This window comes from Pipra filicauda, unplaced genomic scaffold, assembly GCF_003945595.2.
Source record: "Pipra filicauda isolate LSUMZ 115617 unplaced genomic scaffold, ASM394559v2 scaffold419_size605101_pilon, whole genome shotgun sequence".
Classification (NCBI taxonomy): domain Eukaryota; kingdom Metazoa; phylum Chordata; class Aves; order Passeriformes; family Pipridae; genus Pipra; species Pipra filicauda.
In genome coordinates, this window is record NW_024104553.1 from 579745 (window position 1) to 605077 (window position 25333).

Sequence of the window (25333 nt, forward strand, 5' to 3'; positions counted from 1 at the left end):
AGCTGTATAAGAAGAGATCCCACTTGGGAATATACCTCATGGTTCTGGGGCAGACACATCCATTGGCCACCTTTGGGACTGGAAATTCTGGGTAACAGCTGATTTGAATTGCATCCTTTCTCCTGGACTTGATGAAGCACTCACTTCAAGGAAAGCAGGATGAGGAATAGGGTAAAGCAGGGACTGCCAATTCCATCCTTCTTGGACGATGTTGTGAAATCTCTTGGATGGGTCTTGCCCATCCTCTTGGAGGAAGCTGTGTCCCTCTGTGAACATGTGTGGACTTGCATTCACACAAGCAGTGCTGACTCTTTCACACGTCTTGGAAATAATACAAGAAATGGCAAGATGTGGAAATGTCCTCCATAACTCATTGCCCATTGCATCCCATAATGAGTGTATTTTCATAGTAACCTGGCATGGGGGAAGGGAGAAGAAAGATTTTCCCAGTATGAAAAAGTTAGTGGTTTTTTTTCACTCCAAAATACTACACTAGTTTTATTACCAAAAGTACATCATGTGTCTTGATAAGTGCATTTGTCCTGCCTACCTCTGTGGATAGACCTGAAGGCAAAGCATCCAGCAAATGCTATTGTTTATATCAGGAAATAGTGTTAGGAAACAATGTGATACTATTAGAAAATTAACTAATCTTTTATTTCTTAGAGAAAGATTTCAACCATTTCAGGCACAAATAAAACAAGGACTAGAAACAGGGTACCACAGAGACTGGTACGAGGCAGGGTCAATATTGAGGTCAGAGCTATGGAAGGAGGACGGTACCTATACATCTGTATGCCACAGAAGCCTGAATTTCTACTGGCTGCCTCAGGGAAACAGTTTCTACTGGGCTCAATATTTTGTCCAGAGCCATGGGAATAAAGTACAATCTCTCCATCTGCTTTAATGGAACAGGTTTATTTGTTGCTGCTCTTATTGACTCTTGACCTTTTTGGCTGGCACAGAGTTTAACTTTAAAGAAGTCCCCCAGGGCACTGCCACTAGTCAAAACATCTGTCTTGTACTACACTACCTTTCAGGGTTCCATGATTTGACTCCTTCATATGTTTTAGCTTTTACTTGAATAAGTGAAACTTATTGCACTCAGTGGCACTCAGTGGCAAAGTCTGTAGGCTCACTGTCAGGACAGCCACAGCAACCATTTGCTCTGGAGGAAGACCTCAGTGCATAACCACTGAGAAGGTGCATGGTGCTCAGGAAGAACAGATGAAAACCAAGAGTCTTTCCCCCTCCTGCCTCAGATATTTTATCAGTTTTTACAACAGTTGTGTTCCTTTCCCAGGTTCTGCCTTGCAGTGGGCCCCCCTTTTCGTATGACAGACAATTCAGTGTTTATTTTAGGCTGAAGAGCATAATCATTACTTGTGGAAGTGCCATGCCCAGTTTTAGATGAAAACTGCACAGCCGCAGGTAGATCCTAGTCCCTTCCTTTTCAGCTTGTTCTTGTAGTTCACCCCAATATAAATATATAAAACCTTGATTTCTTTCCTACTGCTGGGAAGTCAGTCAATTCAATGAGGAGTTGTCTGGCAGGCATATTTGGGTGCCTAGCTCACAAGATTCAAATCTTCAAAGTGTTTTTCTGCAGCCTATTTGGAAAAGATATGTAGATTGTAATCAGAAGTTATCAACTCCCTTTGCTGTGCATTCAAACAAAGCAGTAATTCAGTGGTCCTCACCAAAACAGCTGCTAAGAGATAACAGGTTGTGTATTCAAGATCAGAATACAGCCCTTGAGTCTCTGGTACATGATGTTAATCTCTCAGAAGAAGGAAAAAACCCTGAGTATTCTGCAGAGCGATAAAAGGCTAACCTTAAGTCTTTACTGTTGAAAACATTCATTCATTTACTGCCGCATAGACTAAACTTCAAATGTGTGTGCCTGTATTCATTTATTTTTTTTAAAAGGGTGGTGCCACAGCCTGAGATGAAAGAAAAGTCTCTCATATAAACAGCACCCAAAGAACTATTCTAGAGAAACACCCTGTTCTCCTACCCACAGAAGAATTCCAAGGAGATCATTTAGCACTTTGAATGTGAGGAGTTTTGACACATCACCAGGCTTCTGAAGCAGTATCTAAAGCTTTTTGGCCTTTCTGATAATGGAAGCAGCCATCGGAATAGCCATAATGAAGGGACCATGTTCCATTTCCAGACCTGCAATGAGGTCTCTTCTTTTCTTATGCCTCTTTCAGCAGGGCAAAATAACTAGGGAAGTGCAAAATCATGTGGACTGGTTTTGTTCTAGGACTGGGAGCATGCTCCTTCTGTGCCCTCTCCTGGAATATATTTCATCCTGGACACTCTGCAGATGCAAAAAAATGAAGTATTTAGCTGAGATATGTGAAGATTATTAAGAAAAGCCTCTCCATATTCCTGACAACGATTCTAATTCCATATCCCTACTAACAAAATGCATCCTTTCTGTCTAAACTAAAAAAACCCAACCCATTAAAAAATCCACTGTCTAAGACTAAAAAATTGTTTAAACTTAGTCAGAATTGCCTAAATGTCAGGGAGACTGAACCCCCTGATGAACTGCTGTGGAAGATTTATTACCCTACTCTTCAGATGACTGCACCAGACAGGTCTGTGAATGACTTTGTGAATTCTACAGACACACCAAGCTTAGTGGCAGGTGTGCACTGAAACAATCCTCACTGTCTCATAAGCTGGTGAAATAATGAGCCAATAGAGGAGCAACAAAAAGTAACAGCAGGATGAAAAGAGGATGCCATGAGGGAATAATGTTTTATACCCTTCCAGCATGATTATATTGACGTATCTCTGGGCCCTGGCTGGCTCAGCATACTGTGTGCGCACAAATGTCTCGCACAGAACAATTCAAGTACAATATTTGCCATTGTGCAGGATGTTCCTGATAATAAAAGAGATCTCTCATCTCCTCAAACATTTCAAGTTGGTTTCTCTTCTGTCCCAAAACTTCCTTGTAATTAAACACCTGCATAATGAATTAAATTCTCGAGAGAATGTTATTTGCCAGCTACCTTTCCAATTATTTTAAATTAGCTTAAGGGCTAAAGCAATCAGGTCATTCATTAATTTAATCCCTTTTTGTAGCTATAGTTTGTGAATTGGAAATGTGACCACAAGATCAGAAGGAATGAAGAGGGAATTATACAAGACACTTATAAAGTTCCCTAACACAAGACCTCATCCAGAGTGCGCTGAAATCAGCCTCTGATGATACATAAAACACTCTAAATGGACACTTTCTTGCGTGCACAAACACCTCTCTTCTCAGGAGACATCTACCCAAAAGGGAAAACTTGGCATAAGCAAAGTCTACCCACATGCAAACCACTGGCTGGCAACCAGCTTCCACCTGGAAAGTGAAGAATTAGGGGTGCTGGTAACTAACGAACCCCACCTCAGAGTGGCTATCATTGTCTGAGGCACACCCTGGGCAATGAGGATCATGAGATATCCTCTGTCACTCCATCCAGGACGAGGCTTACCCTCACCTCTGAAAGGAGCACAAGTTGCAAACTTCTTGAATATACTGAACCACTTTTTGCAGAACCAAAGGATGTCAGCTAAAAGTGATCATCAAAGGCCAGAGCATGGATGCAAGTCAAAGCACAAGATATGTATGACTGAAGAGCCATATCCAAGTACAAGACAGCTGTCTTGTGACAGCTAAAATTATGGGGTCATCTGATGATCTTGAAGTGCCTATCCTTGCAAGCACAATGTTTTAACAAGAGTGCACACATATTCATTCATGCACAGACAGTTGCAAGCAGAGCCATATGAGCAGTTTGCAAACAGCGTTCACTTCATATTTTCTTATATAAAACCTTGTTTTCAATGGTTTCAATCTCTTGCCAAACTTCAGGTCTGAAAACTAGTGGGTCAGTTCTCCAGAGCTACTCCTTTGTGACAAATGTAGCTGGAAAAACTCACCTCTTAATTGGATCAGTGAAGACAAGTCCCAGAAAATACAGCTGCTCCCAGTAAGTAGCTAAGCCCCATGACATAAGAGTCTGGGAGCCACAGGCACCTAGGGGTGAAGTCACAGAAGCATGGACCGCCCCAGCATTGGTCAGGGAATCTGACCCTCTGTGTGAGTCCTTGGCTTAGTCCTCTCCTCAGTTATACAGAGCTGACAAAGCCAGATATTCCACAGAGAAGTGAGTAAAGGGGGAGTGATTACCACCGGTTGAACAGTTGGTACATCAAGAAATAATAAATATTAACTAAACTGAAACTATATTCATCAGCTATTAAGACCGAAACAGGCTCAGAGGAATCCAGTAAGTCATGGTATCTGCCACATCCCAAAGTGGGAAATAGGCTGGTGACCTCCCAGGTTCAGGACTCTCATTTGAGGACAGCAGCCATACCATCAGCCCTTGGCCATCTCAGCAAGACACTGGCACGACTTCTGCCACAGAAGACCTTAGCTTTGCATGACTGTCAGCAGAGACAGGGCTGGGCAGCTGTAAGACCCCAGGCTCTTACCATGAGCTCATTGAAGATGTTTTACATTAAAAATATACAAGGCTCCAAAACCCACATGATGGATTTATTAAAAGGGCCTTCTGTTCTTTTATATCCTGAGTCTGCGCATTGGAAAAATGCTACGATGTTTTTCAAGGGGTCAAAATAACACACTTTTACTGGCAAACTTTGGAAAATAAAGGAACTTGACAAAAGTTTAAAGCAAACATTCAATCAATTTAAAACATTTCACAAAGCATTAACTTAGCAAATTCCAACCCATTCAGGTTTAAGTTTCCCAAATATCAAGAAAAGGAAATTAGGAGAAGAGGAAGAAGAAAGAGAGAGAGAAAAAGAAAGAGAGAAAAAGAGAATTATAGCTACCGCCCTAGATTCAGCATAGATCCAGCTACCAGGAGTCCAGAAAATGGCAGGGCTGCGAACCGTGTGGTTGCCTCATGGTGCTGATTTTATTGCTCTGGACTACGAGCCACTACATTTCTTTCGGTCCCTCACAGTAGCTCCAGAATATACTTAGTACCCTATATCCAATTGGTGTGACTTGAAGCAACAGACCAGCTTCAGCTCAAGAATTGCATGATTTGGTCCAAGACAGATACTAAAGGACTTTTTCATGTTATATTTAAGCAGGTTACAGCTCATCTTCTTTTGACAATCTTTTGCACAAGCACAGCTTCATCCAAGAAATAACGCAGTGCTGAAAAATCAACAATATCTCTTGAAAATGCAAAAGCCCACTGTCTGCTTCACTAGCATGGCTTCAGCAATGCTGACCAGCACACCTTGCAAGTATACATCTTGGCCTGTCACTGCCAAGTAAAAAAAAACACTCCAGATTTTTCATTTTGCCTGAGACTTTTCATCTCTGACACAAGAGATGAAATCACCAGTACAAACATACGCTTAGGTCTGTGGATGTCAAGTTCTTTATAATAGAATGTATTCGGTTTTCTGATGGAGTAGAGTGGAACAGAGAGGAAAAAAAGAAAAGGGTGGGCTCATAAAGCATTGAAAGGTTCTTACCAGCACCACTAGCTAGTTTGATGGAGTGTGGCACATCACACTGCTGAACCGCCTCATGGTTTTCTCTGTTGAGATGGGACTATGAACCATATTTCCAACGAATAAATAACAGATAATACCTGGCTGTTACTTCTCTGTTCTTTTGCAGCTAGATGTCAAAACCTGATGCAGAAAAGCAGAGACAGTGAAATACGTTCATGTGTGCTGAGCAGAACCTCTGGTCTCTGATAAAAATTAAATTCATACTGTCTGCTCCCTCCCAGTGGAGGCACAAACATTATTTCTTTCTTCTTCCCAGTGACCACTGAAATATGTCAAGATACAGATTTTTCAAAGCCTCTGTCTTTGAACTGGATGGAAATTAGCCAAATATTTCAGAAGTTATCGCAAAGAAAGACAAGCTACTCCTTTGTCTGATCACGTATGCCTTGTGTTCATGTGAAAACTCAAGAAAATCCTTTAGTGAGACAATCTGAGCAGTGGTATTTGGAGCTGTGCCCAGTAAGGCAATTTATGGGCCGGGGAAATAATTACAGAGCCTTGCATCCCTCTATCACCCTGCAAGGGCGGTAGTTACAGCAGCAGACGGGAAGTGATTGCTCACATGTGCTTGGATTGCAGTCTGCTGCCTGGCAGGTCTCACCCGCTGCCGGAGAGGAAAGCGGTATTTTTCAGGCATATGTCTATGTCAGTCTGACATAGCTTCATGGGTCTTGCATGGAAGCTGGATGGAGGTATTGTACATGCTCTTGTTTCTGCCTGCAAGAGAGCTGGTAAAAGTGAATCTCATTCACACCAGCACAGGCTTAGCTCTCTGGTAATGCATTTCTTTTTACAGGAGAAAAAGGAATGTGTGCCATGGTATTACTCTCTTCCCTAAAAATAAATGCAGGGAGAAAAAGAGGATTCAGGCAAAAAGACTTTGCAGGATTATTACTGCCATCCCCCCAGTCTCCCCTCAGCGGAAATCCTGACACAGGCCCTGAGAAATCAACTGATAGGTTTAAGGGTAAACTTGACAAGACAAAAAAAGATCTATTTTTAAAGTTCTTGCTCTGATTTATGAAGCTTCACACTTGCTTGCAATCTAAAAAGCTAAAAACTTCAGTGAAAATAAAAACTGAGGTATCTGCCTGATTCCAGAGGGTGCAGATTTATGAAAAAATAAAAATAATGAGGTTTTTCTGATCAGACACTGTGGAGGAGAGTTTTTGAAAGGCATAATTTACATTTTTTTTTTTGCAAAGATTTCCCTGCAAACTGCACAAAACCACCTCTGACTGAGCTCATCTATCAGGTGTTTGTTAGAAAAGCAAACAATCCAAAAAATTGCAAGCCTAAAAACTCACATGCCCCATTTGTAGAAGAGCGGAAAATTAGTGAATAAACAGTGTCTACTGTTAAAAATCAGAGTACTCAGAGACGTTATCCCTCCTGAGAGGTTACCCTAAAGCAGTGGCCTCTGAACATGTCACTGGAATGGATGATGTGTGCAAAGCCCCTGTATCCCTGTGTTTTAGCTGTGATAGCTCAAGTGAGGGGGCACCTTGGACACCACTGAGCATGATGTCAGTGTGACCAGGAGGACACATCATGCCTGTGAGGCAATCAGCAAGAGCCTTGGTGGAAACAGTAAGTTCCACATGAAGCAGAAACAGCATCTGCAGGGAAGCACATTGCTTTCATGGAGCACAAAACCCCTAAAACTAAATCATTCAGCTTGTAAAGAGCACCTCTAAAACCTTATAGCGTCCATCCCTGTATAACTCTTTTGTACCATGACACAGGCATATGCAACATAAATGTACTGCTAAGTGATGCAGGAATAAACTGAGAGCACCTGTCCCTTTGGAATGAACTGTACTGCAGACACATCTTCTGCAAATCAGGCCTTTAGCTGCAAATGCATTGCACACCTAGAGCAGACCAGTTTTTTTTTAAATAAAGTTCATCACAAGTGCTCTATTCTGGAACAAAGAATCCGTCTACCATGTCTGAAGTTCCCATGTGTTACAATTTTTTCCCAGACTGGGACTTTTTAGTAGAATTACCCAGGAGACTTTTGCAAACACACAATTTTCAGGAGCTCAAGCAATGGCAAAAAAAGATCTGAACACAAGTGCCAAGATTTTATCTTTAGTTATAGTTCTGACTTTCGATAAACGATGGGGAATGTTAGACTATCGTTTTGAATTAAAGAAAGAGAGATCTCAAATGTTATTCAGAAGTGTAAGCTGGAAGACCTATATAAATAGAAATCCCATACTAATAGGACATAATGTTTTGTTCCCTACATATAAAACCACTGTCAGTATTAGCTTAGCTAGGTGCAGGGGCTTGGTTGATTATACTAGCTATCTCAGCTAGTTCTCAGCCATATAAGGTTTCGGTCTTAATTTTAGTTTCATTTTTCTACTGGAAAATGCCAGTTTGTTAGATGTGGTGTCTTGCAGAAGAGCCACTTTCTTGGGGCTGTGAAGGACCTGCTGAAGGGGAAGGCAGGCAGCAAAGGTAGCTGCCTGGGAACTCAGGGAGTGGACAGACAGATGTGCTGGACTGGGACAAGCTGGACCATCTTTCTACAAGAGATTTGAAAAATGAGTTCACAGCTATTGTGGTCAGAGAGCTAAGAGAAGAGACCAGAGGAAAGGAGCATGCAGAGATGGTATTATTATCATCATTTTTTTAATAGGGAGAGATGGTAATATTTCTATTTCCAATACAAAAAGAAGAAGCAGAAGTCAAAATTCCTCAGAAACACAGTATTTTCTCCTGACTGGATTTATCCACAGCTTGCCTTGATGCATCCTAGGGATCAGTTAACAAAGATTCATTTACTGTCTCTCAACCTAATAAAAGCAAAGCACCTGCCTGACCTTTCTTGCAGACAGCTTCTAGGTTTAGGCAGCCACAATCAGCTTTTCTCCATTATCATGCTAAACCAAACACCACCCAAGTTTTCATTTTCCGGTGCCAAAATCCTTCAGCATAATACCATCAGCTTTCCCTGTGTTTGTGTGTCCTTTTCCACCTTCTGTACTCTCTTGTTGAAGTCATAGGGTCTTATGGATTCATGCTAGCCCCTGGGATCAGTTCACAGCTAATGCAGATGCCCTGGCCTTTGTACACTGGCTCTCAGCACATTCAGCTTCTCTGTCATACTGCTTTTTAGTACTTAATTACGTTGTTTGTTTTGCATTTATTGGAGTGTGCTGTGCTTTCACTGCTTAGATAAAACTAGCTCGAAATCCCCAGGGCTCCTGAAGGAACACTACCACAGGAAATTAATGAAAGCACTATTTATCCCAGCACAGGGCAAACACACTGCTAATGGTGACAAACTCTCAATCCTTCCTTGGTGGCAGAATTGGTGAAAAACCCTGCCCAGTCCATATGTGTGAAGAGATGTGGCCATTGCAACTGCTGGTGCATAGCTCAGTCTGAAGGACCAAATGGCAGGATACTAAAGTGCCTGGACATCCCACCCAATGCTGTACTTTCTACTGTCAATGTCATCAGGAAGATCCCTTGCCACAAACTTGAGAAATTAATAGCACTCAAACAAACAAAACTTATTATTTTCCACTGGACAAACTCTAATTGTCTCAGAGGCTTTCAAGTCCAATGACAGACATTTCATTTAAAGCAAAAAATAGTAGTACTGTATCTCTTTTTTTGATCTTGAAGACTAGGAGTCTTCAGATCTGAAGTGCCTGCCCTGATTTGACAAATAACCAGGGCTGGTAGATGTTTAATGCAGGCAGATTAGAAATACAGCTGACAGCGTAAATGTGGAGAGTGCTGTGGAGTACAGACTGTAGTTTGCAATAGGCACCGGAGAGAAATATAAGCAAATGCTTCCTTGCAGTCACTGATGAGAGGGTCAGTGTGGCTCCTTTTCTGTCATGTTACATTATCTGCTATGCTGGGAAACTCAGTAATTAGTCTGCACTCACATACTTGTTGAAACAAACCATGAGCATACAGTGATTGTAAGTTAGACAATGTCAAGACTGTCTCATGATGGAAACAAACAAAAACATTGTCACTTCTTCGGTAAAGAAGTATTTCCATATTAAAACCGGAAAAGAAGAACTGACTGAACAATTTTTCACGGGGAAAGGAAATGGTTCCTGGAAAGCAAATTCATTCTGTACAACAGAAATTATTTTTCTGCTCCTGGAAGAATATTCCAAACTGAGGACCAATAGATCTGTTTGCCCAATGGGAAAGCCAAGTGTTTGAGATAGCAAGGGTGTTTTCTATTCAGAAGACATGTCCACAGAAAATTCTTAGCTAGACATTGTATTACCTGACGGAACCTGACCATTGTCAACTAAAAGCTAAAATATCTTGCAGACGTCTCCTCAGCAAAGTGTCTCACAAGTCAACCACCATTATTATCATAGAGACATATCAAGGTGTGGGACACATCATCCTCTTGAACTACTCTCCCCTATCCTTAAGAATGTCTTGCCCACATTAGGGTTCTGGTGAACTTTCCCTGTGGTGTGGAGTGATGGCTACTCCATGGATGCAAAACTGTGAATTGCCAGGAGATGATGTAACATTACCTCATGAGACAGATAAAAGGCAGCAATCCCCAGTGGCCAGAAGCAGCAGAGCATAGAGAACACAGTGAGGCCAAGATGATCTCTTGGTGGCATCATCAGGAAATTGTCTTCACTTTCGGTGTCACTTGAGTAATCGCTCTGGAATGGGGAGAGAGAGAAAAAGGTAGAGGTGCTGGTTAACGATATTATTGCTTTTCCTCTGCCATGGGCCAATTCTCTGATAATTTTCCCATTTCTCCTACTGTATCACAGCACTGCTAGCAGGTGTCCTCCTTGGGAATGCCACGGAATCTCCACACACCTGCTTTGTCACAGACTTCATCACTCTTGCATTAACTTAAAAGGAAACGTATGAGAAATGACAAGTTATTTCGAAAATCACTGCAGGGAGCATGAAAGAAAGGGACCCTCTAGTCAGATGAACCAGGGTGAACCTGGGTGAGTTGTCACTTTGGAAACATGACGTCACATATCTGATGCAGAAGGAGCTGTAAGCATTGGGTGCTCTGCATCTCTCAACTCAAATGCCAGTCTTCTGAAAGGTCACTGTTCAGGTGACCAGACATTACCCACTGGAGACAAGGTGACAAATGTGGTGCAAACCTAAGCATAAGGGACCAAGGTAGAACAAGCTTGAAAGAGAAAAAAGCATGAGTTGCTCCAGCAGCAATGGGATGCTGCCAGGTTCATAGTGTTAAGGCAGAAGCAGCTGCCCAAGCATGTTTCTCAGATGCCACATGGTTAAGCTGCAGCAATCCTGATCTCACAAAAGTTTCTTTCAAGGTGATTACAAGGACTGGTCCATGGCAGACCTGACTGCCCTGCTGCTGAGCGAGGCCAGTTCTCCAGCACAGCTTCCTACTTGCTCACAGGGAGTCCACATGCAGGAACAGACACCAAGGCTGTGTTATTCCAGGCTTTGGAGTTACATCTTTGGTGCAAGAAGGGTCCTTAAAAGCTTTTTAACTCATTCTGGGAGCACCTCCAGCCTGAGATGAGGCAACCAAAAATCCTCTCAAGAAAACTCTTTTGTAGTTGCGTGTTCTTCACTGATTGTAGGAGAAATGCCGTGCAAAATCTGACTGGCAGAAAGGCATCTGTGTCACATTTAGAAACTTAGCATTTTGACCATGGGTTTTCTGTCCCACTGACAAACTTGGCAGCCTGTTCAAGAGCTTTTGGCCTTTGGGTCAAAACAACTGCTGAAGTGACATTGCTGTATTAGTGGCCTGTAAGATAGAAACTCCTGAACTGGCTGCTAAGTGTGCAAGTCAGGAAAATGAACCTATGCACAAGAAGGTAAGTTTCTAAACATGCCACGAGCAAGCCACAACTGAGAAGGACCTAGAAAATGCTAGCAGCCCCATGGTATTTGAAAGACTTGGCAGTGGGCAAAGAGACTGCCTCCTAAGACAACCCATTTGGGAAACATGCCAGATGTCATGACCCATCACCTGTTAAGATGTAAAGTCTGCTTTGACACATATTGCTGTCAAGCACCTGCCACAGACCAGAGGGGCCTGGGAGGCACAGATAGGGGGATAAGACAGGTCCCTCGTGCACTGAGATTGTGTGCTGCATGGCATACCAGCAATGCACATATTTGTATCGGTATCACAACTCTTGATGCCTCATCAGAAGTGACAAAGCTCGATTTGGTACAACCTCAGTAAAATCCCACTTCTGAAGGGACACTTGCTGATGCTGGAGTTGGAGTGTTGGAGTTGATGACTTCCCTTTCTGCTTTAATTTTCAGAACAGGCCACACAAGTAATTTTTAATACCAATAGTACTTTCTTTCAAGAGTAAGGGAGGCAGGAAGAGAGAGACAATCCATGCTATTGCTGAAGCCATCCCTTGAAACAGTATGCTCATCTGAACAGATGACATAAAAAATCAAAACTGCTTTTGATTTTTCAGTTTTTGGCTGAGTAGTGTGCTGGCAAAGTATCTGTGGAGACTACCTGACTCATATTTCAAATTGCCTTTTTCTTGCAGATAAAGACGAAATGGGACAAAGATTCCTCAGATAACTTTGATCATCAGAAAATTATCGGTTATGCTGCTTTCCAAAGGGACTAACCATTCACAGGGTGGTGCGTCACATCTCAGGCAGCTTACGTACCACCTGGAGGTGACTGTTAGTTTGCAAGAGGATAACTGTGGAAGTTTTCTTACTTATGCTACAATGAAAGGGATGTCAAGCATTGGAATAGTCTGCCCAGGGAAGTGGTTGAGTCACCATCACTGGAGGTATTTAGAAGATACACAGATGTGGCACTTAAGGGATGTAGTTTAGTGGGGGCTTGGCAGCACTGGGTTACTGGTTGGACTCGATGATCTAAAAGGTCTTTTCCAACCTAAAGGATTCTATGGTTCTATAAAAACCCATAAGGCTCATACTAATTGAACAGAAGAGTTACACTGTGAATGCCATTTTGATGGGCCAAGTCCCCACAGTACACATGGGATCTGATGACCTGACTGTTAATTACCAAAAGTGACAGAATAATTCTGATCAGAAAGTCCTGACCATGTAGACCACATATGAACCAGAATGGTGGGTGTATCGGTTCTGGCTGAGATGAAGTTCATTTGTCCATAACAGCCCTCATAGTGCTCTGCTTTGCATTGGTAGCTAGACAGGCAGTGATAACACACCAGTGTTTTGGCTACTGTTGAGCACAGCATCAGCACTGTAACACTCATTCCCCAATTGAGGGCAAGATCCTGGGAGGGGACACAACCAGGTCAGCTGACCCAAACTAACCAAAGGGATATTCCATACCATATGATGTCAGCTCAGACATATAAGCCAAGGAAAGGAGGAAGAAGGGGGGGCATTCGTTGTTTACAGTGCTTGCCTGCTGAGGAATCACTACGTGTTTTGAAAGCCCTGCTTCCTGGGAAGCTGCTGATGGGAAGTAGAGAATAAACCTTGATACCTTCTGCTTTGCTTTTGCGTGTGCAAACTTGCACTTCTGCTTTGGTAAACTGCCTTATCTCAACCCACAAGTAATTTTCCATCTTATTCTCTCACGCCTTTTCCAGCTGGGGAGTGATAGAGCAGCTTGGTGGGCATTTGGTGTTCAGCCAAGGTCAATCCACTACAGCGGGGGAAAAAAAAAGTCATAAATCACAGAAAGCAATTCAACAGCAAAAGGTACCTCTTAACCTTTTCAGCTAAATATTCCTTTCTCCGAACAAACCTTTCTTCCTAACATTGTCTCTTACAATAGGATATCTGATCCTGAGCTTACCGAGAGATCTTCTCAGAAATGTCAGAAACCTTTCTGACACTGGGATAACTGATAATTTGGCTACCTGTCTGTCTTCACTTGTTCCTGGTTCTGCAAGAGCTGCACCCCAAAACTGGAGAAATTAGACATTAGTGTTGAGAAGTCAGAATTACATTCACGAGTTAGAGTAGTTTTGTGTTACCAAACTAATTTTGCATATTCACTAATATTCTTGCCCACAGCATCGCTCCTTTTATGTTTAACAGTCCCTTTATAAATTTACGTGGAACTTTTTACAATTACAGCATTTCACTGATCTGACTAAACGCTTTTAACTCTTGTATAAGTTAGGGAACAGCATAACTATCTTATTTTCAAGATTTGGATGATGAACAAGACTGCACAGACAAACTTTTTCTTTATTTAATGTTAAGCTAGGCAAGTTTAAGCAATCTGAAATAGCAAACCATCAAGTTTTTTTCCCTCTAGATGTGTACCACCAGTGCCTTCTTCAGCCAAGCAATAAGCAATTAAAAAAGAACTTATGCAAGCATTAAAAAAAAAAACCAACCTGGCAAAGGGCATCCCTTTCTTGATTGAGTTATTCTGTTCATGTCTAGAGCAAAGATCAATCACACTCTCCTAACAAATTCCAGTTATGCCAGGCTTTTTACTGAGCTGGTAAAAACACAATCGACTCATTCTCTTTGAACAGAGCTCTTCGATCTGTCAGACAACATCACTATCTTCATGATACTAGAAAAACCTTAGGAAGAAACAAGGTAAAATACATGCTGATGGAGCTGCCACCACCTAAGTGTCGAGAGAGTGCAGGATCATGGGGTGTCAAGGAACAACAGCAGCAAGTTGACACTCTCCTTGGGACACAGAAGGATTGACCCCTTTTCAGACATGACATCTGGCTCCAGCAGCTTCCACTGCAATGACACAACCACTTCTAACCAGATCAATGCATAGAAAGTATTTACAGAAGGCAGCACCCTTCTATGGTAAGTCAGGTTCTTACTTGGAGACGCATCTTTGCACTTTAATGTGAAAGATGTACTCTCAGCAAGGTCCACAGTCCTTCCCCTGGCCACATGAGCTGCGCTCACTGCAGCCCATGCAAGGTGCTGCTGTGAGAACAGATATCTATACCAATGGCCCTGTAGCAGAAATTACTCATTTGAGAGTAATTTGAGAAATCTCAAATTACTGAGCACATAGTGGGGGTTTCCTACTTCCAGTGGATTGGTCGTAGCAAAGGCAGTTACTACAGTGACGACAACCCTCCTCATCCCCACTGATTACATCTCTCGTCAACACACCTGGAGTTCAGCTGAGAAAACAACATGGGATAAAACTACCTCAGTACACTCAGTTCTTACACAAGCCTTTTTGTGGCCGTGATGAAGAGGAGGTGACCTCAGGAAAGTAGGCAAGACTGGTGTTACCAGGAGATGAAGTCCCAGAGGACATCACCCCAGAGCACGAAATTCCTGCAGACAGAACACCACCCTGCCCAGATGAATGCCAATTACAGTAAAAGACAAAGCAAGCTTCCCTTCCCTTCCCTTCCCTTCCCTTCCCTTCCCTTCCCTTCCCTTCCCTTCCCTTCCCTTCCCTTCCCTTCCCTTCCCTTCCCTTCCCTTCCCTTCCATTCCCTTCCCTTCCCTTCCCTTCCCTTCCCTTCCCTTCCCTTCCCTTCCCTTCCCTTCCCCTCCCTGCCCTTCCCTTCCCTTCCCTTCCCTTCCCTTCCCTTCCCTTCCCTTCCCTTCCCTTCCCTTCCCTTCCCTTCCCTTCCCTCCCCTCCCCCCCCTCCCTCCCCTCCCCTCCCATCCCCTACCCGCCCCTCCCCTCCCCTCCCCTCCCCTCCCCTTCCATCTCCCGTCACATCCCTCCTATATATGCATGATTTTCAATGGTGCATATTTCTGAAGCCCTAAAATGCATTGTGTATGGGTGATGTGGGCAGGACATAAACTGGATTTCTGCAGGAACTGTGGATGTGACAAAGGATGAAGAGGAGAACTGAACTTTGTTGGGAAAAGGGATCTGTCCATGCTGGAATGTGTGGGATTTTGTAGCAGCTGGAATTTGGGTATTAGACAATTTAACAGGAAAATTCCACCTCTGTATTCAAGGGGGCTGATTCTGATGCTTCCCAAATGACCTGCATTAGAAGTCATCCTTGAACATCATCACAAATGTTGCCACCCCAGAGACTGACAGAATGAAACTGAGACATCAATAAATTTTAATCTGTGAAATTCAACTAGCTGCTTCTGTTAATAATAATGCTTCCTCAGCAAATGAGTTCAGAGAAGAGGATATTTAAGATGGGATACTGAATCATGTAGACACCCCATTCCTGAAAGGACCATGGCTTGAGAGTACGAATCACCTTGCACAGTGCAAGGCTCTGGACACAGACCTGAATGCAGAGTGTGCACTTTCGGCTGTGTTTCATGAAGCAGCAGCCCCAACAATGACCACTTAGATCAGAGTGTTCAGTCAAGGGCAAGCTGAAAATAAACCTCCTCTACAGTGCACCAGAGGATCCACAGAGAGGGAAGGAAAAGAGCGGTACTAAGGGCATGTATATAATGGGTCCAGTTCTTGGGCACCATTTCCCAAGCATGTAGTAGAAATCAGGAATCAGAAGGTACACATGTCAGGTCACAGAAAAACATCTACTCAGGAAGAAAGGAGAGAAGCCAACTTCACTTGCAAGACAAATTTAAGATGTAATTTCATCACAGTCTGTAAGGGCCTGCATGAGTAGGTAATTTCTGATCAGAGACAGCTCTGTCATTTGGCAGAAATGCCAAAGAAACCCTGTGACTGAAAGCATAGCAGATGAAGAGCAGACACATGGTGCAGATTTTTAAGAGCTGGTGTTGAACACTTTTCTGCAGTTGTAATGGATTGTCTATTACACAAAGCCCTTTCTTATATCGAGGCTAGCTACCTCTAAAAGCTATGTGCTCTACCTCAACTGAGACATTATGAGCAAAGAGAGGCTCTGCAGACAACCTGCCAGGGGCTGCCTGTGACATATCAGAGACGACTTGTTGATGGTCACATAATCTCTTCCAGTATTAAAACGCTAAGCACACTGAAGATGTCAGACAACAAGGTCTGCTGCCAGCAAGCTCTGATGGATATTCAGGAAACAATCCTTTTGGGATTAGTCCTTTTTCCTTCAAAGCAACCAATTCAGTAGCATGAACACACTGCATCCAAAACTAATTTTTCATATGGCCCAGTGGGATCTGCCTCAAATCCAGATGGTCCAGTGGGCTGTTTTTGACAAAGACCAACACATGATGCTGCTTTAAGATAATATGTGCTGTTTCCCTCCACACAATGCCTGTCTCAGTAATGTCATTAAACATGATGCCCTATTCTGACCAGCACACTGCATCCTTTTGCTCTATCGCAAGCAGTCTGAGTTCATCTCCATGCAGCAGATGTCAAAGGCAGCATGCGGGATGGTGACTGTCCCACCAAAGGTGTAGTTTATCACTGCTCTGCCTCAACACACTTGTCACTGAGCAGCATCTCACTGATGATCTCTTACTTAGGAGGTGATGTCTCTAAAGCCTGTTGCCGTCGTGGATTCTTTGTCCTAGCAACATATTATTTATTGTGCTGTTTATTTATTCCTTTTTGACATTTTGAGTTTTGCAGTTGATCTCCTTCAGCTTTAAAAGTATTTAAATGATTCACAATCCACTAATTCTGATCAGCTCCAGCTCCTCGTTTCCCCAACTCCCAGTCTAAAACTTGCCTTATCAGTCAAGCAGCCAGCCTTGTAAAATGGGCTCACAGAGGTCTCTCCTTGCTTGGAAAGCTTTTCATATCTAACTTTGCAAAACCAAAACACATCAGGGGCTAAAAAACCTGGATGCAGTTGTCCAAGCCCTTTCTTCCTCCTGTCCCCCTGGATTCTGATCATCTCACTTGGGATGTTTTCTAGACACATACAGCCAGTCTGCCCCTAGCTCCTCAGTAACTTGCATCCAGCTCATTGCCACTGGAAGGGGATTACTGCAGACAGCAATAAACAGATTCACATTAAAACAGGCCAGCTGCCATAGTCCCTAAATCATATCCTTTCTCAGGAATCACAACCATAAAGTAAACATCCCTAATATTTGTATGAGTGATAGGGTTTCCCAACAACCCTTAGAATTCATGGGGAAGTCACATGCCTACCATCGCACACTCATGGCTGGCAAGTGGGCCAGCAACCACTACAGAGAAGTGACGCTCAGCAGTTTCTGCTGTTAGCTGTTGAAATGGGTGAAGCTGCAGTGAATTCAATGCACTTCATTGATGCTGTCCTTCGTGGCATGAGGCATCACTCCTGCTCAGGGAGAGGAAGACCTCCACAGTCTGCAGACACAGGTTACTGCCAGGGGAACCAGAGTGCATGGTCCCTGCAGAGCAGATGGTCTCAGGACTGTCTGTTAAGGAAGGTTAGAGAGATACTCCTCTTCACTGAGCCACTTCAGCAGGGAGAAGCTGCTCAAGCTAAGGCAGGTGGGGTGGCCCTTCACAGTTGTCCTCTTTTTGCTTCAGGGTTGACACAGCTCCCTTAGTGGTGTAGTCCTCAAAGAAGTGTGCCCCATCTCCACTTTCTGTAAATGACATCACGAAGCTCATACAGAGCTCCTGCCACTTACAGGCTGGATCCCAGAGACCTCACTGCAGAGGGTTAGTCTGAAATTTCAGGCAAGTGATGATGAAAAAGAGAATTACCATGGGCCCTGGCTGCTATTAACAAGATTCATAAGAGGGCACTTGGAGACTGCTGAAGGTGACTTCCCAGCTGTGCTCCCTTCACCTAGAGCTGGCTAATAGAGGTTAATATACCTTGGCAGAGCTCAGTATATCCAGACTTTTTTCCTTTAAAGGAGAAAAATAAATCAAATGCAAATGAAGCGTAACCACTCTTGTCATCTGTTCCTGTGAATGGAATATAATGTAATAATGTTCCTGTGAAGGGACATTTATATCCCTATCAGGGATATAAAGTGTGTCCTGTGGCGTCAGATCATTGAGCAGCATGACAACATATCTGAGTAACCAAAAGAAACTAACACAATCTACAAACTTGAATGGGTCTAAGAGTCAAAACATCTTCAGTATTTTCCTGTGCCCTTACCCCATGTCCCTTCTTTACCCCGCATATTCTTCTGAGCATGTTCCATGAGACAAAAAAACCAAAAATTATCTTCCTAGATCCACTGCATGTCCCTAGGTGAGCTTGGGCAGGACATTTATTGCCCTATTTTCTTCCATTCCCGGGGCACAGAATGGAAAAAATACTGTTTACCCACTTCACAGGAGTGCAACCACGGCCAGTGAATTAACTCATGAATACAAGGTGCAAGACCCTGTCTTTGCCCATGTTGCAGAGCTCTCTGGAAGAGGAACCCTATCATACTCAGCTCCCAAGGGGGTGTTCAAACATGTTTTCTGGATACCTACTCCCAGGGAAGGCTGAGGACATAGCAGCACAAGTGTTATCAGCACAATTCAGGATCACCAAGTGCAAGCTAGAAGCATTGACAGAAAGCATGCATGTCATGGGACTTGATGGGCATAAATCTCCTAAGGGCCTTCTTTTCATGTTGCAGAAAAAACATGGCCAGGAGGTACTTGGGAATGTTGAGAAGAGGGGTTGGCTGGAACAGGATCCACCTTCTATCTCTACACTTTCATGCTCAGGTCCAAAGGATGAGTTTCACAAAAGAATCCAGCAATTTGCAGGGAAACAAAAGAAGAAAGGTATAGCTTGAAAGCACTACATTTCCTTTCTTCTTTTACTGCCCAGAACATTCTACTTATTTTGTTTCCAGAGACTGTTTCGGAAATTGCTGGGAAAAAGAGCAAGAGTTTTAAGAGAGAGAGAGAGCAGATGTATTCTTTTATGTGACACATATAAATAATTTAATTTGTTGCCATGAATAGCTTGGGTTTCTCTAAATAAACCATCAATCTAGGGGTTAGAAGGGAAACTAGCAGTAATATGGAGTAATATAGGAGTGTAATATGACAAATTATGTTTCTGGATAAAAGATGGCACTGCATTTATACATGAACTCTAAGAGAAGAGTATTTCAGCATTTAACTCATGTCATATTTCACTGCCGCCACATTGGACAAGTCGTCTATCTATTTACTTGTGGCATAAAGAACTCATAAGATATTTATAAGTGATCCAGAGATACCTAAATAGGGAATCATTTGATTTCAGAGATAGGCACCAAAGAGAGCAGTTTAAAGCCCTGACAGAATGTGCAGCCTTCTGCTTTCATGCTTGGTAATTGCTGGAGCAAAGCAGGGCTGTATATGTTAATGAGATCTGCTCCAGAAATGTTTTTTCCTCCTGACAATTATGATTTTCTTAGGCAGACTGAATAACATTACACCAGGACCTGAGAAACACTCCTAGTAAAAAAAACTCCAATAAGTAAGTTAAATGTGCCCACACTGTTGCAGCAATGTGTAGGACCCTTAGAATGTCTCCTGCTACATCTCCCAAGTTCTTTGGAGTCCCCAGGCTCGGGGAAGGGAAGAAGAAGTCTCCTTCTAGGCAACTTGTCAGTGACATGCTGAGCTGGATACACTCATCCTGAAGAGGGTCACAGGTAACAGAGCAGCAACTCCTGCAACTTATCTGGATCAACTCTTCAAACCAAAACCAAATCACTGTCATTCAAACTAGCTGGGTTTTTCAGAACCTTTCTCTACTGCAAAGTTTTGTGCAAGAGAACAGCAACCTTTCTGGTTATCAAGAGCCCCACTCTCTTCAAAAAACAAAATCCTGGTAGAAATAGTCTGGCTAGCAATAATATTTTCTGCATGTGTCCCTCCTGAAAAGATTGCATGGAGGGAGTCACTACAAAGCGATGAGTTCAATTTTTTGGCATTTCTAAGAAACTAAATATCCATCCTGAAAGACCCTAGGCAGGCACTCTGCTATTAGACAGGCAGTGCCACGGAAACATGGGGGAAGAGAAATGACTCACAACGCCATGGTTGTTCTGTCTTCCAGAAGGCATTTTACTGAGATGTCCAAGTTGGGAATCCACACTGACACATGGAGAACAGGAGGTAGCCCTCAGTTTTCAACAGACAACAGCTCTTCTGCACAAAGCTCCCCTATTTGTTAGTGTTGCCAAAAAGGGGCTGTTTTTACAGTTTTCTCCCAGAAAGAAGTGACAAAGCAAATACGTTACAATAAAAAACCCTTACAAGAACTGAGCCCTGAACTGCTCTTACCCTATGCAGCTCTCATGCCTTGATGAGCTGTGGCATGACAGTCAATGCAGCACGATATGCAGCAACATCCTCAAGAGTAGAATCAAATCCTTTAAGGCTCTCACTGTGGTGAAGCAAATCTTGCACCTCTGCTATATCACGTCTCCCATTGCTCCCCTTCTAACTTCTGCTCTCAGTCCTGGTATTAACCCTTTCCACTCCACTTTGAGTCTGTTAGTAACTTTAAAAAGTATTTGCTTCTTTTCAGCAATTGCTGGGGAAAAAATTTTACTAGTGTGACACACTTGTGCTGTGTGATTCAGGTGCTGTTTTTCTCATTTGGACATATAAGCAAATTTTTATGTAGTTAACCATCTGGCATGGTTCACTCCCCTGTTCAGTGTCTGCTGTCCTTAAAAACTTTTATTCCATTCCTGGAGTCTCAACACATGAAGTTGGGTCTCTAAAGAACCTCTGTATTAGCCAAGTCCAGGAGGCCCTCATGCATCTGGCCACAATGATACCACATGTGAACCAGAGGAGCAAAACACAGCAGTCACCTTTTCTGCTGGTCTTGTGCTGCCAAATGCATCTCTCCTACCCATCTTTCTGCATGACCAGCTGCATCTGCAGAATTTGGACCTTCCTGGAATGGAAGTTACTCCTCATGCTGAGATTCCTTATGCTGAGCGCAGCATGTTGATCATTTGGATTTGGTTCACAGAAAAGTGTGAAAATCACAGTGCTGTACAGGGTTGACCAAGTAGCACAGCAATGAAGATGTATACTGGGCTCAAAGCAGAGGCTTCTAGCAATGCACGTGGTTTCAGCTAACCAGGTTCTTACCCAAATCTTGCCTTGTTTTCTCCTCCCTTGCTCTATTCTCCTAGTGGAGAAGAAACCTTGATAGAAAGGAAGATGCATGGGTGGTGTGTACTTTGTGAATGTCTTCCTCTTCTCAGTACTTTGTATATGTAGGTCAGGATGGTTGTCCATACACCTCTCTGTTTATTAGAGCAGTAACATCCCAAAGGGTTAAGTGAGGGTGGGAATCCATGATGCCAGATGCAGTACACCCATTTAAGAAGTGACATATATGATCTCAGAATGCTACAGTCCAGAGAAATAGGTCAGAAAGAAGAAGGAGCCCTGGAAAACGATGCACACACTGTCACAGCATGGTACCAAAATTTGCAAACACTGTCTCCTTTCTCCTCTTAAGATCTGAGACAGGGAAGGAAGTTCTACAGCTGGTTTTTTAAACACAAATGTTCTTTATGAAAAGCTGATCAAGCTCCTACAGCACTACTTTGAAGAGATTGAGGGTTCTATATTGCAAAGACACTTTAAAAATCCCACCAAGAAAAGTATTTCTGGTAAAAACATTTTTCCTTATCCTACTTATTTCCCCAGCCTTTTTTTAGCTTGTTCTCCAATAGCTGGCTAAGGAAGGAAGGTCTTGTTGGTTTGGATTGAGAAGAGGGAGACTTTTTTTTACTGCCTAAATGCCAGGCCAGATGTGTCAATCACAGCATTAGGCAATTACGTGTGATGCAGTCACTTGTATTACTACTGCACGAGAGAAACTGGGGCAAAAAGACAGCAACTAGGGATTTTGTTTTGATTAAGAAAATTATACTTCCCACAGTCAATTCTGAAATGCTGTAGAAGGGTGTGATTCGAGTTAACACCTCACATGCCTCAGAGAGAAAACTTTTTGTCTCCCTGTGGATGCATTGAATACTGCATTACTGGCACACACTGGGAAAAACACTTCTCTCTTCCATAGTCTGCCCCATTACTTTACAGTGAGCAATTAAGGAAGCACAGGAATCCAGAAGAAAACACTGTATTTGGATCTAATGAAGTGTTTCCCTCACTCAGAAAAATATCTTTTATTTCAGAGACATGGGATTCATTGCAGCTTGAAACCCAAGGACTGCTGATTCTGTGTTCAGTCAGAGACAGAAATGTTATGTGTTTGAGCCAGTGTGAGAGACTGGATTCAAATCTCACTGGATTCTTTACTGGGTCAGAACAAACTGTGTATGTGGGGGGAAGGGGTGTGAGAGAAATAATTCTCTATTGTTTAGTAATGTTCTATCGACCTTTACAATGTAAGTTTCTGTTAAGGTAGTTGCAGAATAAGCAAATTTCTGAATGCTTTAGTTAAAGCAGCGGTAACATGAGTATCCAGGTTTTGGATAAGAGATGCTGAACAAAGGTGCTTTACAACCACCTGTAAATACGCTGCTCAATGGACAAGGTCAAGTAGAGTTCAAGTTCCAAATGACCACCAGAGACCACTCAGGTTCCACCAGAAGACCCCTAGTGACCAAATAAGGACTTCCGAAGAACTTCTTAGAACTAATTAACACATGTATGAACTTCATAAGAGAAGTAGTGAATATGTAAGATATTTACTGAATATGTAAAACTGTGAGTAAATATTAGCTACACTGAGCCAAGAAGGGACACACACATGACTAGAGGAGCGATCCTCCTGTGTGTTCAGTGCTGATAGTAAAAGAATGCCTGACCACTAATGCTCACAGATTGAGTCTTAGAGGTTTCTTGTTGTCGATTTACAGTAACAGGCCAGGTTGAAGCCTATATGGCAGGGCTGGACATGGCAACTCCAGCACGGAAGCCGCATGGCAGATCTGTCAATCAAAGGGCCTTCCTGGTAGCCCACCCATACCATGCCCCCTTGAGCCTCTGATTGCCTGCACCACCCCTCACTCTGGCCTGGAGGGCTCTGAGTGGGCAGTGAACCAGACCCTGAGAGGGGTGGCCAGAGTGGCCAGACAATATAAATACAAGGGCACAAAGTCTCCACTTCCTTTTTCTCTCTCTTCTGTGGCCGTCACCATGTGAAGGATTCTCGGCAGTAACTATTTTTCTCTTATTCTAATCTCTTTCTTTACTCCGTCTGTCTTCTTTCTTTTTACTCCTGTTTCTTCTCTTAATCTCTTTTCTTTCTTTACTTTTTCCTTAATCTCGTTTGGATAACTTAAAACTGACGGGTTGTATTTTACTAAGCTGGTGTGTGAGTTGGGTGGAATGCTTTATCTTGGTTGTAGTTGCCCTGTGAACCTTTTGCCAAAATGCCAATTTTCTCACCAAATTAAAAGAAATCTCTTGGGAAATCATATATTGCACTTTCTCTTTATGTGATCTCAAGATATTAAAGAACTAAAAGACTTTGCAATTTTGAGCCTTAAATATAAGTAATACTCTCAGTAAAGCTTGAGGTTTCAGGACTTGAGTCTTACAGCCAGTATGTAAAACATTCTGCTCTTCTGCTCTATGCCCAGTTCAAGTTAGGTGAAGGGAAGAGAAGATGTTGGCCTGCTGAGTAAGACAAGCTCCATGTGGGTGGACAGATGCTCCCAGCCCTGACCTTACACGGTGTTTAAGCACTTGGGTCTTCTTCAGTTTCTGACCAGTCCATTCAGAGGCAGGAGGCAAATGCTGATCTCCATTAGGGCCAGTGGGAATTTTGCCATTGGTATCCACAGAACTGGGACTTTACGCAACAAATAAAGATGAGTGATCGTTCACTGTCTGGTTGGAGGAGAAAGTGATAGAGCAGACCCCATGCAGACTAGCTTACAAAGCAGCTGATCCCCTGCAGATCAGCTCTTGGAGGCTTAATCTCAAATACGCCCTCCTCCTCCCAGCCTTCCCCACATATCCCAAATGACATCTGACCTCTAGCTCCTGGAAATCCTCTTCTTCCTCAACATCATAGGAGAGGGTGTGAATCTTGATGTCATCTGCTGACAGATCGATGAACTTGCTGTCTGGGTACTCCAGGCTGTCTTTGGTGGGAGAGCGGTCCTCGATGAAGGTAGTTTCACAGCACTCCGAGCTAATGCTCTCACCCCACGAGCGCAGCACATTCTCAGAGTAAAGGATGATGTTGGGCCGGTAGTGAGACTCCACTGTCTGCTGCAGCATGTTGGGGTCCAGGAGCTGATGCACAGGGTCATTCCTGCCATTCTCCAGGCAACTTGGAGAGGATAGGCTGCCCACTCGGTGACTCTGGTACTGTGGAGTCGAGTACACAGAGACCAGACCATCTCCACTCTCTGCCATTAAGTTCCTTGTATTAATTAAACCATTCCTTTTCCCAGCTTCAGTGATCTTATTGTGCATTAGCACGCTGTTCTGCTCAACCAAGCCATCCATACTAAGAAGTGTCTGAGGCAGTGGGACAGGTGGCCTTTTTTTTGTTGTACCTTAGAGACAGTTCACACTGGGGCAGTGGCTCCCATTTTCCTGATGAAGAAAGGAAACCGACACCAAGGTGAGGACAAAGGCAATGAATAACACATCACGGCACTCAAATCAGCTCATCTTCCATATCATCTCAAGAGGAAATAATGCCCCACATATGTGCACACCCTGACCTAGTTCTTAGTTCTTCTCATATATACCCACTTGGAGAGCGATAAGAAATGGCAAAAATGACCAAAAAAAAAAAAAACCAACCCACAAACCCAAACAAACAAAGAACCCCCCCAAAAATAAAAGAACTGTTTTCCATTCTCAGAAATCTGCAATTGCAAAGGGCAGGCAGCTGGTGTGTTCAGCTGTCAGTGCCTGCAGCCACCCTTCACCCTTGGCAAGTGCTTCACTACCCTTTGGAAACCCATCCTAAGAAAAATAAGCAGGAAGTGTTCTTAAAAATCAACAAAAAAAGCACCCAGG

The 25333-nt window shown here is 43.1% G+C and overlaps 1 protein-coding gene across 4 annotated transcripts in view; it reads right to left on the minus strand.

Moving 5' to 3' along the window:
• SYNDIG1 (synapse differentiation inducing 1) overlaps positions 1-24897 on the minus strand; it is a 63727-nt gene extending 38830 nt beyond the window's left edge. For 3 of the 4 annotated variants that reach the window (XR_005565087.1, XM_039385525.1, XM_039385526.1), the window contains exons 1-2: positions 24332-24897; positions 10104-10241 (exon numbers count right to left, since the gene is read on the minus strand). Coding sequence is in view for 3 of the 4 variants with exons in the window: in XM_039385525.1 (XP_039241459.1) it covers positions 10104-10241; positions 24332-24811 (618 nt within the window). In the remaining variant the exon portion in view is untranslated. Of the gene's footprint in view, positions 1-5532; positions 5692-10103; positions 10242-24331 lie in introns of those variants that run through there. The other variant, XM_039385527.1, reaches the window with a different exon arrangement.
• Between the last annotated feature and the right edge of the window lie 436 nt (positions 24898-25333).